Source organism: Anolis carolinensis, unplaced genomic scaffold (assembly GCF_035594765.1).
Source record: "Anolis carolinensis isolate JA03-04 unplaced genomic scaffold, rAnoCar3.1.pri scaffold_13, whole genome shotgun sequence".
Lineage (NCBI taxonomy): Eukaryota > Metazoa > Chordata > Lepidosauria > Squamata > Dactyloidae > Anolis > Anolis carolinensis.
Genome location: NW_026943824.1, coordinates 18,102,995 through 18,120,555, shown reverse-complemented (window position 1 = coordinate 18,120,555; position 17,561 = coordinate 18,102,995). Strand labels below are relative to the sequence as shown.

Sequence of the window (17,561 nt, the reverse complement as noted above, 5' to 3'; positions counted from 1 at the left end):
GTCTAAACACAGTGGGGAGGACCATGTGTTTTGTTGCCAAGTTTCGTGGTTCTGGGTTTAGTAGTTTTGCTGTTTTTATTAAGGTAGAAATGGACAGAACAGATTTATATATATACTAGCTATGCCTGGCCACGCGTTGCTGTGGCGAAGTCTGGTGGTATGGGAAATAAAGTATTGAGGAACTGGTGGTAATTAAGGTAAAGGGTAAAGGTTTTCCCCTGACATTAAGTTCAGTCGTGTCTGACTTTGGGGGTTGGTGGTCATCTCAGATTATAAATGGGTTATATAGCTGTGTGGAAGGGCCTTGAGTCTACACTGCCATATAATCCAGTTCAAATCAGATAATCTGTATTTTATAGGCAGTGTGGAAGAGGCCTAAGTGAGCCCTAACTCTGTCTGTCCCCTGGGCTGAGTGGGTTGCTAGGAGATCAAGTGGGCGGAGCTTAGCCTTCTAACTGGCAGCAACTGGATAAAAACAATTATTCCTCTCCCTCTAATTAGGACTTTATTTTTCTTTTCTTTTTGTTGTATCAACCTAGAGGCATGGATGAGGGGTTGTGCTGTCAATTTTCAAGGTTGTGGGGTGTTTAGTTTTGTTGTTTTGTCCGCTGCCGTGATCCCATCACTCTTTTATATATATAGATAGATTTTTAAAGCTTGGCTGGGTATCAGTCAAGCTCAGCTGCAGCCCAACCCCAAACATTCCCGGGAGGATTATATATCATACATTTCTTTAATTAATAAAACAGATCCACAGACCACTTACTACCATGCAGCCTGAGCCCTGCCACATGCACAATGGAGGACCTTCTCATGGCGAGACCAGAGGCACTCCAAGTGGTCAGCTTCTGGTCAAAGGACATTTAGTACAATGCCAAGTTTTGAACTTTATGGGGTATTTTTATACATTATAACTGTATTCTCAATTTGCTTCTGACACAATAAATAAATAAATCCCAAAACGTTGCCCAGTTGGCACCCTTTTGCCTGTGTTGTGGAATTTCGTTTGGACACGGGTGAAGAAAGCAGACTGACAGCAGAAGTTGTCTTCAAGATAGTTTACTTTTGGCCAAGAGCAGGTGACAATGTTAGCTAATGCCCAGAAAACGCAATGCCACCCCTTGCCTGTAGTGGCTTTCCAATTTATACAATTTTACAGAAGCATGCGCAGAAAACTAACTGACAATGGAATTTGCTGACTGTTATAATCCTTTTGGACATGCGTAGTTGCCTTGTAACTTATATAACTTATTACTCATCACATCAGGTGAAGTGTCCCTAGTTTGCTCCACGTATGCACTATCCTCAGGTGACATGTTCATAGTTCATCCCACGTATGCATCATCCAGCAGCCAAATCATTACTGCAGTTTGCATGACCTTATATTGTGAGCAAAGAGCAAATGTCAAGCAGAACATGTCCTGTCAACACTTTCATGGAAAAACAAAAATTTTGAGTAAGGGTCATCTAGGTAAGGGATTTTTAGGGTCTTTAAATAAAATATTCAAGAGCTGCTCCATTACCTGGAACTCCTCATAGAGGAGGAGATATGCTGGAGGTTGCAGGACAACTGGGATGCGACAGAAAAAGGAAGTTGTAGGCAGTAGATTGAAACAAGGCATTTTGCCCCAAGCTTGAATGAACCAGTCAGTTCTTTGCCGTGGGTTTCTTGTCATTTGTATCGCAGAATGTGAATACGGAGTAGGAGGTTAGGCTTTTTCCTATTATGATTCAGGGCTTTTGTTCATTTATGATTGTTTACTCCGGCGGGAGAGCCCTACTATGGCCTTTTTGTCCCACTGCCTTCTCCAGCTGGTGCGCCACTCTCCCATCACATGGGCCACATTCTCGTTTGCACCGTTGCAGACAAGAAACTATTCTTTTATTGACATTCCTCTTGTCCTTTGAATTTATTTATTTATTTATTTATTTACAGTATTTATGTTCCGCCCTTCTTTCTCACCCCGAAGGGCACCCAGGGCGGATTACAATGAACACATATATGGCAAACATTCAATGCCAACAGACAAACAACATACATTAGACAGACTCAGAGGCATTTTAAACATTTTTCCAGCTTCACGATTCCGGCCACAGGGGGAGCTGTTGCTTCACCATCCACTAGTGGCTGTACTTCCTCATTCCTTTCCTCGTGTTTTGCTGGCAGTTTTATGGTGTTGTAAATTAGCCTCCCGCATAAAGCGTCCCTAAATTTCCCTAATTAACAGATGCAACTGTCTTTCGGGGCTGCATAGGTCAACAGCAAGCTGGGGTATTAATGGTCGGAGGCTTAACCCGACTCGGGCTTCGAACTCATGACCTCTCGATCAGTAGTGATTTATAGCAGCTAGTTACTAGCCAGCTGCACCACAGCCCGGCCCCAATGAATGATAAATAAATGATAAATAAATAAACAGGCTGTGTGATTTCCAAGAGTTCAGCAGTCCGTTTTCTTTGTGTTGATATTCCTCAGTCAAGCTGGAATTTGGAAAAGACAAACACGCGGGTTTTTGATCCAACGCATTGACTGCGAATGAGAAGAACCTTTGGGAAGAGATGTATGGGCTTTGTATGGAGACGGCCCAAATGCCCTATCTTGGAATCTCCAGGCAAAGGTCCAGGAAGCAGGGGATGAGAAAGACCATTGCCTGAGATGTTGGCAAGCAGCGGGCAATTCCTGAAGGAGTGGCCATCAAGGAATCCTCTCCGGATGACATTGGACTCCACCTTCCAGCATTGCTTACTATCAGCTCTGTTGCTGCCGGGAGCAGCAGTTTAACTATTTCTAGAACCTCACAGTTTGTAACCCCACTGCAGAGTCTACACCAGTGGTTCTCAACTTTTTTTTTGACCAGAGACCACTCTCCAACATTAGTACCAGAAGCGTTACGAATCAGTTTTTGGTCAACTTTAGATTTAGTTTGGTTATTTGGGGTCCTGATTCGGAAAATTGCACTGGATAGATCACAACAGCTCTAATTTTCGATACAGTACATATACCATCCAGTAGTCACCATTTGCTCGTCCACAGAAAACCATAGTTAATAATCTAGAGCTGATGTGGTCTATCCAGTGCAGTTTTCTGAATCAGCACCCCAAATAACCCCAGGAAGAGGCCTAAAAACAAAGATACCAAAAAAAATATATATACAAGCTGAGATGCTCTGACTGGACTATTGGTGAACTGGGGAATGTGAAGTCCTGGTTGCATACTGTAATGAAGTATGAATTTTTGATTTGATTATGCTTAATTGTGTGTTTGAGTTTTAAAAGGGTGAATATTGCAGTTATTGCTTCTCTGCACTCAGAGGCTGGTTGCCATGGAGAAGTAGGCGGAGCCAACTGCCGTTTTGATGAAGAAGTGCAGAGTTTAAAAAAGGAATTCAGACTGTGCTCTGATGAGGCACAGGGAAGATTGATCCTAAGTTGAGGGGATCAAGGGAGACTCAATTGTTCATTTGAGTCAGATTAAAATAAGTTTGGTGACTTATTTTATGTATTCTGTGTCCTAGTAAGGAACAGAGGATCTGCGATTGTATATCACAGGGGTGACTACGGTTTAAAAGTGGCAGAGGTTGAGGTTCTGACTACTTTATGTTAAAGAAAGACACTTTAAGGGAGTTTGACTCATCTTATTCTAATATTGGAACTGTTAATGAAAGTGCCTCTAAGTGAGAATTGTAACCGCTAAGCTCTGTGCCTGAATAAACTTGTTATTGTTCCTCCAACATCTAAGACTCTATTGCCTATAGTTCTAACTTTTCTAAATTCTGAAACTAAAGGGCAGTTTCAAGAGAGATGTGGTTGAAGCACATCTAGATTTCAGTGTACTGTTCTGAAAGTGTATGTGTGCGTGTACACGTCTGTTCATATACATCTCTAAATTTGTTTACAGTGGGAATCAAACTGGAAGATTCGGGCCGGCCCAGCCCACAGCGCTCAAAATTTTCCGTGCTGGAAATCTTCAAGAAGACAGAGGTTGCAGACGTTGTGCCCGAGGTCACAGCCGCAGCAGTTGTTGAGGAATCAGCAAGTAACCAGTCTGGGCCTTCCCTTTAGGCTCAGCTGCCAAAGGTGTGGGGCTAGGCATCATCTATAATATCATTCTATTATTATTCTATTATTATTGTAGTATATTATTATATTATTACTATTATATTATTATTATATTATTCATTATTCATGACTACATTGAAACTACAATAGAGAGAAATCAGCGTGGAAACTGCAAGAGGTACCATGGAAATAATGGTAGTAAATAGTTTTTGATTTATTAAATACAGTTATATATTACAATTATATATTTTTGTTATTTAAGCTATATATATTGTGAAATTATGGGTTTTTTTTTCTCAAAGTGACACACCACCCAAGTCATGCTAGGTTTTTTTGGTGAATTTTGACACACCAAATGCAAAAGGTTGCCCATCATTGCACTAGTATAACCTTAGTATTGCCTCGTAGTCAAGGGGCACAATTAGAGCACAAATGCTCATTTATTGTAACAAGATGATAGTTGAGCCTTTTAGAAATAGACAAGTGATGCAGTGGTTAGCTCAAGCATGGGCAAACTTGGGCCCTCCAGGGGTTTTGGACTTCAACTCCCATCATTCCTAACAGCCTCAGACCCCTTCCTTTCCCCCCTCAGCCACTTAAGCGACATGCATCCACCTCCACTGAGGTGTAAAACAGACTGACTACTGTAAACATGTCATGATCATTGTGTTTTATTCATGATTGCTATGTTAGGGTTGACTGTTTAAGGTTATATATTTCAGCTATTCTTATACAGAAGCTGGGAGCCTCTAAGGCATGGCCAGGAAAAGGGGCGTGGCTTCACCTTGCTGGTGGAAGCCTTAGAATTCAAAAGTTTAGCAGTTGGAATTCGGCAGTTGGAGTTTGTCGGTTGAGCAGAACAGTTGGTTCTGTTCAGTGAGAAAGGAGGGTGATCGAAAAAAAGAGATTGTGGGAGGAGTTGAGCAGCTAGAGAGTTTTAGCGGAGAAGGGCTAAAATTAAAGTTGCTGAGTCTTTAGTAGGAATAACTAAAGAGCTGAGGCTATATCCCTAAGTCAAGGAGGACTAGGGTTAACCAGTTAAACTCCCCAATCCAAGTTTGATCGGGTACAGGTCAACTAAGTTCAAGAAGGACAGTATTCCTAACTGAAAGAAACAAGTAATATAAAGCTGATACCATACTAAGCTCAGTGAAACTATTGAGAAATCTTGCAACATTTACTGTACAGAAGTAACATCGTTCACCTCAAGATATAACATTCTTGCAACCATCAAGCTTTGTGCTATAAATAAACAAGTTACTGTTTCTTCAAATGTTGCTTATTATTTGAGCAAAGCATCTTTCAAAGGTGGTGGCAGCGACAACATTGAAAAGTGGAATACATAGAGGTAGAAGGTGAATCCTTCGCAATTTGGTGGCAGCGGTGGGATCCAAAAAGATTCCATCCCTGTCATCACACTTCTTTACAACTACAAAAAGGAGTTCTGAGTCTGAACATGCTCAGTACAATCAAATGTCTATAACCTCTCCCACACCACACACTTAAGCGGCTGAGGGGGGAAAGGAAGGGGTCTGCGGCTGTTAGGAATTGTGGGAGTCGAAGTCCAAAACACCCGGAGGGCCCAAGTTTGCTCATGCCTAGCCCACGAACTGCATGTGGTCCCCAAGACCCCCATCGAGATCTGTCATGGTGATCCCTTCCAAGCCCACTACATTTCAAAATAGGGCACAAGAAGCCCCAGATTTGAGAAACTTCTTGTTTTCATACCCCGGAACTGTTGGAAGATGGCTGCCCTAGATGTAAATAGACCTTGCAGCGGCCACATTAAGATCTTTTATTCTGGGAATTATTGATATATCCTCAGATTCAAAAGGTGGAAACAGGTTTCACAAACATTGAACAATACTTGAAATCTGTTGTCGAAGGCTTTCATGGCCGGAATCACTGGGTTGCTGTGGTATTCCCAGCCTGTATGGCCACATTTCAAAAGCATTCTCTCCTGACATTTTGCCCACATCAATGGCAGGCATCCTCAGAGGTTGTAAGGTCTGTGGGGAATGAGGCAAATGGACTGTGTGTGTACATAGAAATATATATAGAGAAATATATACAGTAGAGTCTCACTTATCCAACACTCGCTTATCCAACGTTAATACGCGAGTCTTGGATACATGAGACTCTGCAGTAGATAGATACAGTAGAGTCTCACTTATCCAAGCCTCGCTTATCCAAGCCTCTTGATTATCCAACACATTTTTTGTAGTCAATGTTTTCAATACATTGTGATATTTTGGTGCTAAATTCATAAATACAGTAATTACTACTGCATATTGAACTACTTTTTGCCAAATTTGTTTTATAACATGATATTTTGGTGCTTAATTTGTAAAATCGTAACCTAATTTGATGTTTAATAGGCTTCTCCTTAATCTCTACTTATTATCCAACATATTATTCGCTTATCCAACATTCTGCCGGCCCGTTTATGTTGGATAAGTGAGACTCTACTGTATATAGAAATCTATGGAATGATGGCCAGGGTAGGAGAAAGAACTCTTTGTCTGTTGAAGGCAAGTGTGAATGGTTGGCCAACTTGGATAGCCTTGCAGCTTCAAAGCATGGGTGCTTCCTGCCTGGAGAATTCTTCGTTAGGATGTATTAGCTGGCCCTGATTGTTTCCTGTCTGGAATCCCCCCGTTTTCTGATTTACTGTCATGATTTTAGAGTTTTTTTTAATACTGGTAGTCAGATTTTGTTCATTTTCATGGTTTCCTCCTTTATGTTGAAATTATCCACATGCTTGTGGATTTCAATGGCTTCTCTGTGGAGTCCGACATGTTGGTTTTTAAAAAACTCTAATATCAGGATAGTAATTAAAGAGCAACACTAAAAAAAAAGGGAATTCCTGACAGGAAACAATCAGGGCCAGCTGACATCTCCCAACAAAGGATTTCCCCTGGAAGCAAGCAGCCAGGCTTTGAAGCTGCAAGGCTATTCAGTGCTAATCAAGGTGGCCAATTGCAATATTCAGACAAGAGTTCTTTCTCCCATTCTGGACAAGTATATAAATAAACCACACTTGCCTAGTTTCCAACAGACCTCACAACCTCTGAGGATGCCTGCCATAGATGTGGGCGAAACGTCAGGAGAGAATGCTTCTGGAACATGGCCAGACAGCCCGCAAAACTCACAGCAACCCAATTTTTGAAATTCCTGGTATCTCACTGTCCCCTTTTGTATTAAATATAGGATGAACAGAGGAAAAGTATCCAGTGAGTAGGATTACGATCCACAGCAGAATCTTTTTCAAATATTAGAAGCTCCTCGTTGACTTAAAAAAAAACCAAGCCAAAACCAAAATGACCAGAACATTGTAAGTAAATAGTAAAGCCTTTATTTTTATTTTGTTTCGGGTTTTTGTTTGTTTGTTAAGAACAGCGTTTTTGAAAATAAAATGTATTTTTGCCCATGCTTTTACAATTCGCGGGGTTTTTTTTTGTTTTGTTTAATTCCATATCCTTATGTACAGTCATTATGGTACACATTGATTGTCTTGAAAACCGCCCCCCCCCCCCCCCCCCCAAATGTACAAGGTTAAATGGTAGGCAGACATCAGCAAGATGGGAAAGGGGGCACATTTATAAAAAAAACCACATACATACATTAATACATTTAATAAATATATATATATTATCCAAAAGAAAGGAGAGACTTAACTCCCATCCGTTAGAAAAAAAAGCACCTGGCAAGACAGTTGACTAGTTATTGATATTAAAATAAAATAAAAGCTACATCAGCTTCCGGTTTTATTGCCTTTGGTTAGAACTGAGGTCTCAAAGCACTGAGTTGGCCAAGCAGGAAAACTTTCCCTAATTTTTTCTTGCATGGACCAAGCATGGGCAAACTTTGGGACTTCCTTCCAGGTGTTTTGGACTTCAACTCCCATCATTCCTAACAGCCCCAGGCCCTTTCCTTTTCCCCCTTCAGCCGCTTAAGCGTGTGGTGTGGGAAGGGTTATAGACATTTGATTGGACTGAGCATGTTCAGGCTCAGAACTCCATTTTGTAGTCAGTCTGCTTTACACCTCAGTGGAGTAAGTGTGTGGCGTGGGAAGGGTTATAGACATTTGATTGGACTGAGCATGTTCAGGCTCAGAACTCCATTTTGTAGTCAGTCTGCTTTACACCTCAGTGGAGTAAGTGTGTGGTGCGGGAGGCGTTATAGACATTTGATTGGACTGAGCATGTTCAGGCTCAGAACTCCATTTTGTAGTCAGTCTGCTTTACACCTCAGTGGAGTAAGTGTGTGGCGTGGGAAGGGTTATAGACATTTGATTGGACTGAGCATGTTCAGGCTCAGAACTCCATTTTGTAGTCAGTCTGCTTTACACCTCAGTGGAGTAAGTGTGTGGTGTGGGAAGGGTTATAGACATTTGATTGGACTGAGCATGTTAAGGCTCAGAACTCCATTTTGTAGTCAGTCTGCTTTACACCTCAGTGGAGTAAGTGTGTGGTGTGGGAGAGGTTATAGACATTTGATTGTACTGAGCATGTTCAGACTCAGAACTCCATTTTGTAGTCAGTCTGCTTTACACCTCAGTGGAGTAAGTGTGTGGTGTGGGAAGGGTTATAGACATTTGATTGGACTGAGCATGATCAGACTCAGAACTCCATTTTGTAGTCAGTCTGCTTTACACCTCAGTGGAGTAAGTGTGTGGTGTGGGAAGGGTTATAGACATTTGATTGGACTGAGCATGTTCAGGCTCAGAACTCCATTTTGTAGTCAGTCTGCTTTACAACTCAGTGGAGTAAGTGTGTGGTGTGGGAAGGGTTATAGACATTTGATTGTACTGAGCATGTTCAGACTCAGAACTCCATTTTGTAGTCAGTCTGCTTTACAACTCAGTGGAGTAAGTGTGTGGTGTGGGAAGGGTTATAGACATTTGATTGTACTGAGCATGTTCAGACTCAGAACTCCATTTTGTAGTCAGTCTGCTTTACACCTCAGTGGAGTAAGTGTGTGGTGTGGGAAGGGTTATAGACATTTGATTGGACTGAGCATGATCAGACTCAGAACTCCATTTTGTAGTCAGTCTGCTTTACACCTCAGTGGAGTAAGTGTGTGGTGTGGGAAGGGTTATAGACATTTGATTGTACTGAGCATGTTCAGACTCAGAACTCCATTTTGTAGTCAGTCTGCTTTACAACTCAGTGGAGTAAGTGTGTGGTGTGGGAAGGGTTATAGACATTTGATTGGACTGAGCATGTTCAGACTCAGAACTCCATTTTGTAGTCAGTCTGCTTTACACCTCAGTGGAGTAAGTGTGTGGTGTGGGAAGGGTTATAGACATTTGATTGGACTGAGCATGTTAAGGCTCAGAACTCCATTTTGTAGTCAGTCTGCTTTACACCTCAGTGGAGTAAGTGTGTGGTGTGGGAAGGGTTATAGACATTTGATTGTACTGAGCATGTTAAGGCTCAGAACTCCATTTTGTAGTCAGTCTGCTTTACACCTCAGTGGAGTAAGTGTGTGGTGTGGGAGAGGTTATAGACATTTGATTGTACTGAGCATGTTCAGACTCAGAACTCCATTTTGTAGTCAGTCTGCTTTACACCTCAGTGGAGGTGGATGCATGTCTGCATTACACTTCAGTGGAGGTTGGATGCATAAGGGGGAAAAGGAAAGGGCCTGAGGCTGTTAGGAATTGTGGGAGTTGAAGTCCAAATCACTGGGAAGGCCCAGGTTTGCCCATGCCTGTCCTAGACCTTCTTTCCTTTCAACGGGCTGACGGAGAGGAAAGAGCTTTTCCTCCAGATGGTATAAGCAGGTGAATGGGAAGTAGGACAGTGTGCCACTAGCCCACGCTCATCGCTCAGAGACAATGGCTTCGGTCCAAAACACAGCCTACCTGTCTTATTAATCCAAGCAAAGGAATGAATGGGTACCATTTACAAGAAATCAAGATCGGTCAACATACAAAACTGTCTTAAACAGGCTTCAGATATGTGTTGTCAAAGGCTTTCATGGCCAGAATTCACTGGGTTGCTGTGAGTTTTCAGGGCTCTCTCCTGATGTTTCACCCACATCTATGGCAGGCACCCTCGGAGGTTGCGAGGTCTGTTGGAAACTAGGCAAGTGGGGTTTATATATATATACACATGGAAGCATGTCCAAGGTGGGAGAAAGAACACTTGTTCGTTGGGAGGCAGGTGTGAATGTTGATTAGCATCAAATGGCCTCGCAGCTTCAAGGCCCGGCTGCTTCCTGTCTGGGGGAATCCTTTGTTGGGAGGTGTTAACTGGCGCCGATTGTTTCCTAGATATGTACAGATGTCTACGTATCTATGAAAAGTCACGTCGTGTAATACGGAAACAAAGGTATTTAAGAAAAAGAATTACATATACAGTAGAGTCTCACTTATCAAACACTCGCTTATCCAACGTTCTGGATTATCCAAAGCACTTTTGTATTCAATGTTTTCAATACATCGTGATATTTTGGTGCTAAATTTGTAAATACAGTAATTACTACGTAGCATTACTGTGTATTGAACTATGTTTTCTGTCAAATTTGTTGTATAACATGATGTTTTGGTGCTTAATTTGTAAAATCATAACCTAATTTGATGTGTAATAGGCTTCATCCCTCCTTATTATCCAACATATTCGCTTATCCAATGTTCTGCCGGCCCGTTTATGTTGGATAAGTGAGACTCTACTGTATATATCCGTGGAATGATGTCCAGGGTGGAAGAAAGAACACTTGTTAGTCGGAGGCAGGTGTGAATGTTGACTAGCATCAAATGGCCTTGCAGCTTCAAGGCCCGGCTGCTTCCTGCCTGGGGGAAATCCTTTGTTGGGAGGTGTTAACTGGCGCCGATTGTTTCCTAGATATGTAGATGTCTACATATCTATGAAAAATCAAGTGGTGTAATACGGAAACAAAGGTATTTAGGAAAAAAAATTACATATACTGTATATACTTGAGTATAAGCCTAGTTTTTCAACCCCTTTTTTAAGGCTGAAAAAGCCCCCCTTGGCTTATACTCGGGTGGGGGTCCTGGTTGGCTTATATTTGGGTCAGCTTATACTCAAGAATATATTATTTTTCTTTATTATGATTGGTATTATTACATGTATTATTTTTCTCTATTATTGTCGCTACTATTACATTTATTTTACTCTATTAATAATAATAATAATAATACATTTATTATTTCACTCTGATCTTATTATTACTGATCTTATTACTCTATTATTACATGTATTATTTTCCTGTATTTATTATTATTACATGTATTATTTTACTCTATTATTATTAAAAGGATACATAAGCACATTTACATTGAAGATGAGAATAATGATTTAATCAGTCAGAGAGTCTTATCTTAAATTTGTGCTTGATGTAAATATTCAAAAACATTTAACCTACTGATGCCTCAATTAATGTAATTTTATTTGAATCTATTTTTATTTCTGAAATTTACCACTCTCGGCTTATACTGGAGTCAATGTTTTCCCAGTTTTTTTGTGGTAAAATTAGGTGCTTCGGCTTATATTCGGGTCGGCTTATACTCGAGTATATACGTTATCTAAGTATTCACACTACCTTATACCTGATTGTTTCCTGTCTGGTATTTCCCTTGTTTTCTGATTTACTGTCCTGATTTTGGAGTTTTTTTTTAATAGTGGTAGCCAGATCCTGTTCATTTTCATGGTTTCCTCCTTTATGTTGAAATTGTTCCCATGCTTCTTGTGGATTTCAGTGGCTTCTCTGTGTCGTTTCACATGGTGGTTGCGAGAGTGGTCCAGCATTGCTGTGTTCTCAAATAATATGTTGTGTCCAGGTTGGTTCATCAGGTGCTCTGATGATTTCCCCCAGGCAGGAAGCAGCTGTAAGTCCATTCAATGCTAATCCAACTGACAAGAGTTCTTTCTCCCACCCTGGACATCATTCCACAGATAAATAGATAGATACCTCACTGGCATAGTTTCCAACAGACCTCACAACCTCTGAGAATGCCTGCCATAGATGTGGGCGAAACGTCAGGAGAGAATGCTTCTGGAACATGGCCATATAGTCCCAAAAATTCACAGGCTTCAAATAATTTTGGATTTTCCCTATGGGGCCCAGTTCTACTGGCTTCAAACCAGTGCACCTTGCTTTATTGACAAAGGAGACACAATCCTCTAAGAAACAGTGGAAAATGCTGGTTTAATCTATGTAATGTTATACGTCTATTATGTTCGTTTTATTGTAAACTAGCTGTGCCCGGCCACGCGTTGCTGTGGCAAAATGGTGGTGGTATTGGTTAAAAATTGTTGTGTAATTTTTATTTGATGTTATTTGCATTTTTTATTAATTTTATTGTAAGTTATATTTTTATTTATTATATTTTATTATTTTCTTGTATTATTTTTAGTGATTTTCTGTTATTATAGTATTTTATTGTATTAATTCTTTAGTGTTTTTAATTATTTTTTAGTGGTTTTTTATTATTTTTTATTGGGTTGCTAGGAGACCAAGTTGGAGGAGCTTAGCCTTCTAACTGGCAGCAATTGGATAAAAGCAATTATTCCTCTCTCTCTAATTAGGACTTTATTTTTCTTTTCTTTTTGTTGTATCAACCTAGAGGCGTGGATGATGGGTTGTGTTGTCAAATTTCGAGGTTGGGGGGCCTGTCGTTTTGTTGTTTTGTGGGTCGTCGTGATGCCATCACTCTTTTATATATATAGATGTACTTTATTTTGTTTATTGTGGATATTTGGGCTTTGCCCCGTGTTAGCCGCCCCGAGTCCCTGCGGGGAGATGGAGGCGGGATATAAAAATAAAGTTGTTGTTATTATTATGTGGTAAAATCAGGTGCCTCGGCTTATACTCGAGTATATACGGTATTGTGAAACCGAATCCAAATAAATTGTTGAGTTAAACGTTGCCCACCAGACGCTCTATGTTCGCCATGACTTTCATCAAAAGGCAAAAATATTCTATGAACGTTTACATTTAAAAAACAATACAAGTTAAAGCAAACATGCTTTTAAGAGATGTCCCGCGACACTTTTATTTATGTTAGTGGCGACATCAGACGCGACAAACCACAGACTGGCTCCGAAAGCAAATTCATTTGAAAAATAGATTCCCGGGAAAATTATAGCTTAATGAGTGGGCCTCCCACCATGACGAAGCATGGACCGCGTTCGCATACGTGGTGTTTGCAGGATCCAGCCCTGTCTTTAAGGTCCCCAACGGCCATTGAATTAACTGGGAGCAGGACTGCTAGATCCCTTCCTGTCTAAAAGAAGAAAACAAATGGAAACCACTCAATATATTATGTCAGTCTTTCTTTAAGCCACCCCCCAAATCATTTCCATCTCTAAAAAAAGATAAGTCTCTATATTCAGCCAAAAAATAGGGCTTTATTGCTCACCATTTTTGCCATCTTCCTCTTATGCGTTTTTGTATTTTAAAAAGTGTTTCAAGTGCAATTTTGCTTTTAAAAAAAGTCTCGCACAAACACGTGGGCAAAGTCCCAAATCAAGTCTTTATATAATGCTACCCAACCATTGGCTCACAATGAAAAAATACAGCATTTTTTCAAGTTCTAGAATATTGGATAGCATGCAATACCCACCATAACCCCCTTTTTCCTCTTTTTATTATATCAACTTCTCTCATAAATCTCTGTCGAACGGGTTGTCAAAGGCTTTCATGGCCAGAATCACTAGGCTGCTGTGAGTTTTCCGGGCTGTAAGGCCATGTTCCAGAAGCATTCTCTCCTGACGCTTCGTCCACATCTATGGCAGGCATCCTCAGAAGTTGGGAGGTCTGTTGGAAACTAAGCAAGTGGGGTTCATAAATCTGTGGAATAGTGTCCAGAGTGGGAGAAAGAACTGCTGTTTTTTGGAGGCAAGTGTGAATGTTGCATTTGGTCACCTTGATTAGCATTTAATGGCCTTGGAGCTTCCAAACCTGGCTGCTTCCTGCCTGGGGGAATCCTTTGTTGGGAGTTGTTAGCTGGCCCTGATAAACTAGGCAAGTGGGATTTATATCTATATCGATATATATATATATATATATATATATATATATATATATATATATACACACACACACACACACACACACACACACACACACACACACACAGTAGAGTCTCACTTATCGAACGTTCTGGATTATCCAACACATTTTTGTAGTCAGTGTTTTCAATGCATTGTGATATTTTGGTGCTAAATTCGTAAATACAGTAATTACTACATAGCATTACAGTAGAGTCTCACTTATCCAACACTCGCTTATCCAACGCTCTGGATTATCCAACGCATTTTTGTAGTCCATGTTTTCAATATATCGTGATATTTTGGTGCTAAATTCGTAAATACAGTAATTACTACATAGCATTACTGCATATTGAACTACTTTTTCTGTCAAATTTGTTGTATAACATGTTGTTTTGGTGCTTAATTTGTAAAACCATAACCTAATTTGATGTTTAATAGGCTTTTCCTTAATCCCTCCTTATTATCCAACATATTTGCTTATCCAGCGTTCTGCCGGCCCGTTAATGTTGGATAAGCGAGACTCTACTGTAATTACTACATAGCATTATTTCGTATTGAACTACTTTTTCTGTCCAATTTGTTGTATAACATGATGTTTTGGTGCTTAATTTGTAAAATCATAACCTAATATGATGTTTAATAGGCTTTTCCTTAATCCCTCCTTATAATCCAACATATCTGCTTATCCAACATTCTGCTGGCCCGTTTATGTTGGATAAGTGAGACTCTACTGTGTGTGTGTGTGTGTGTGTGTATATATATATTCTGTGGAATAATGTTCAGGGTGGGAGAAAGAACCTGTATCCAGGCTGATGAATCAACTACTTCAAAGCCAGCTAACACCTCCCAACAAAGGATTCCCCCAGGCAGGAAGCAGCCAGGCTTTGAAGCTGCAAGGCCATTCAATGCTAATCAAGGTGCCCAAATGCAACCTTCACACTTGGCTCAAACAGGCAAGAGTTCTTTCTCCCACCTTGGACATTACTCCGCACCCAGGCAGGAAGCAGCCAGGCTTTGAAGCCATTCAGTGCTAATCAAGGTGGCCAATTGCAACCTTCTCACTTGCCTCAAGCAGGCAAGAGTTCTTTCTCCCACCCTGGGATAGAAACCCCACTTGCCTCATTTCAACAGACCACACAACCTCTGAGGATGCCTGCCATAGATGTGGCGAAACGTCAGGAGAGAATGCCTCTGGAACATGGCCGTACAGCCCGGAAATCTCACAGCAACCCAATGACTATGTATACATTTACTCAATGCGCGTATGCAGTTCTTTCCTCTTGAATTGATCATCTCAGATGAAAACAACATGGATTTGATGGTTCATTGTAGAAAAAAATGGTGTTAACAACTCAATAATTAGAAAAAAAAATACATGCGAAATGATCATGGCAATAATAGCAATGCAGTTAAGAGTCTCACAAGTACAATTTGATTTTGCATCAGATTTCAGTAATAAGTAAATCAGTTGCAGTCAATGAGGTTATCCATGTAAGTAAGGGCCCTAAAGTATTATTATTATTATTATTATTTATTTGAAACACAACAAGATGAGTCCACAGCAGACACTCTGCTGGCTGTTGTATTGGCTCACACGTCGGACATATTATTATTATTATTATTATTATTATTATTATGGAACTGAATTCTAATGTGTGTTTGTAGAATCTGCATAGTATTTGTGTGTTTTTAACTGTGCTGGGACCCATCTCGAGCTATTGGGGAAAGGCAGGTAAGAAATAAAATTATTATTATTATTATTAGTACAGTAGAGTCTCACTTATCCAACATAAACGGGCCAGCAAAATGTTGGATAAGCAAATATGTTGGATAATAAGGAGGGATTAAGGAAAAGCCTATTACACATCAAATTAGGTTATGATTTTACAAATTAAGCACCAAAACATCATGTTTAACAACAAATTTGACAGAAAAAGTAGTTCAATACGCAGTAATGCTATATAGTAATTATTATATTTACGAATTTAGCACCAAACTACCATGATGTATTGAAAACATTGACTACAGAAATGCGTTGGATAATCCAGAACGTTGGATAAGTGAGTGTTGGATAATTGAGACTCTACTGTATTATTTATATTATTATTATTTGAAACACAACAAGATGAGTCCACAGCAGACACTCTGCTGGCTGTTGTATTGGATCACATGTCGGACACATTATTATTATTATTATTTTATTATTATTATTTTATTGTATGACACAGCAAACAAGATAGATATGCTGGATTTTGTATCACAAAATCACAATTCGAACACTTCCCAAGTGTCTAGGACTGTGTGATGTATTTTCGGATCCCAGTAGGGTGGCCTTTTGCAGTTGGCAGATGGTAATTTTGTCAATGTCTATTGTTTCCAAATTATTATTATTATTATTATTATTATTATTATTATTTATTATTATGGAACTGAATTCTAATGTGTGTTTGTAGAATCTGCATAGTATTTGTGTGTTTTTAACTGTGCTGGGACCCGTCTCGAGCCATTGGGGAAAGGCAGGTAAGAAGTAAAATTATTATTATTATTATTATTATTATTATTATGGAACTGAATTCTAATGTGTGTTTGTAGACTCTGCATAGTATTTGTGTGTTTTTAACTGTGCTGGGACCCATCTCGAGCCATTGGGGAAAGGCAGGTAAGAAATAAAATTTATTATTATTATTATTATTATTATTATTATTATTATTATTATTATTTTTATTATTGAATTGAATTCTAATGTGTGTTTGTAGAATCTGCATAGTATTTGTGTGTTTTTAACTGTGCTGGGACCCGTCTCGAGCCATTGGGGAAAGGCAGGTAAGAAATAAATTTTTTATTATTATTATTATTAGTATTAGTATTAGTAGTAGAAGTACTATTTCAGGACTTTTTGCTCTTCTCTTTCTAACTGGGATTCTCAAGATTGAGAAGATTTTAAAAAAACTAATATAGATAATCACAGTGTAATACAGTCAAGTCAAAAATACCATATGCTCTGCAGACTGGAATGCATAGACTGCATAACACTATTGTGTATAACAGTTGACAACTTCTTGTTTTGCTATTTGTTATAGATATCTATGTTTCTTGGATGATCATGTTGTTAGCCACCTTGGGCCCTTAAAATGGGGAAAGGTGGGATAGAAATCGCCTCAATAAATAATAATAATTGGGCTAAGATCTATTGGATCCAGTACACAGAAGAGTAAAATATTAAGTACAAGGAGAACTGGAGACCTTTTTCAGGGGAAATCAAGTTATTTTCCCCCTGCGGGATATACTTGATAACCTTGAAAATCGACTGACTTGCTTTATTTATTTATACACTAGCTGTGCTTGGCCACGTGTTGCTGTGGACTTTATTTTTCTAGGTTTTTTTGTTTGAAAGACATAGATTGGATGACTGTGTCTTTTGTGGCCAAATTTGGTGTGATTTGGTTCAGTGGTTTTGTTATTTACTCAGTCCTGATTAGGGGG

The 17,561-nt window shown here is 39.7% G+C and overlaps 1 protein-coding gene across 6 annotated transcripts in view; it reads left to right on the top strand.

Annotated features, from left to right (window-relative positions):
- Positions 1 to 17,561, top strand: part of iqck (IQ motif containing K) — a 64,872-nt gene that overhangs the window by 43,763 nt on the left and 3,548 nt on the right. For 4 of the 6 annotated variants that reach the window (XR_010001124.1, XR_010001123.1, XR_010001122.1 and 1 more), the window contains 2 exons: positions 3,896 to 4,074; positions 7,267 to 7,390. Coding sequence is in view for 2 of the 6 variants with exons in the window: in XM_062964203.1 (XP_062820273.1) it covers positions 3,896 to 4,059 (164 nt within the window). In the remaining 4 variants the exon portion in view is untranslated. Of the gene's footprint in view, positions 1 to 3,895; positions 4,075 to 7,266; positions 7,489 to 17,561 lie in introns of those variants that run through there. The other 2 variants (XM_062964203.1, XM_062964204.1) reach the window with 2 other exon arrangements.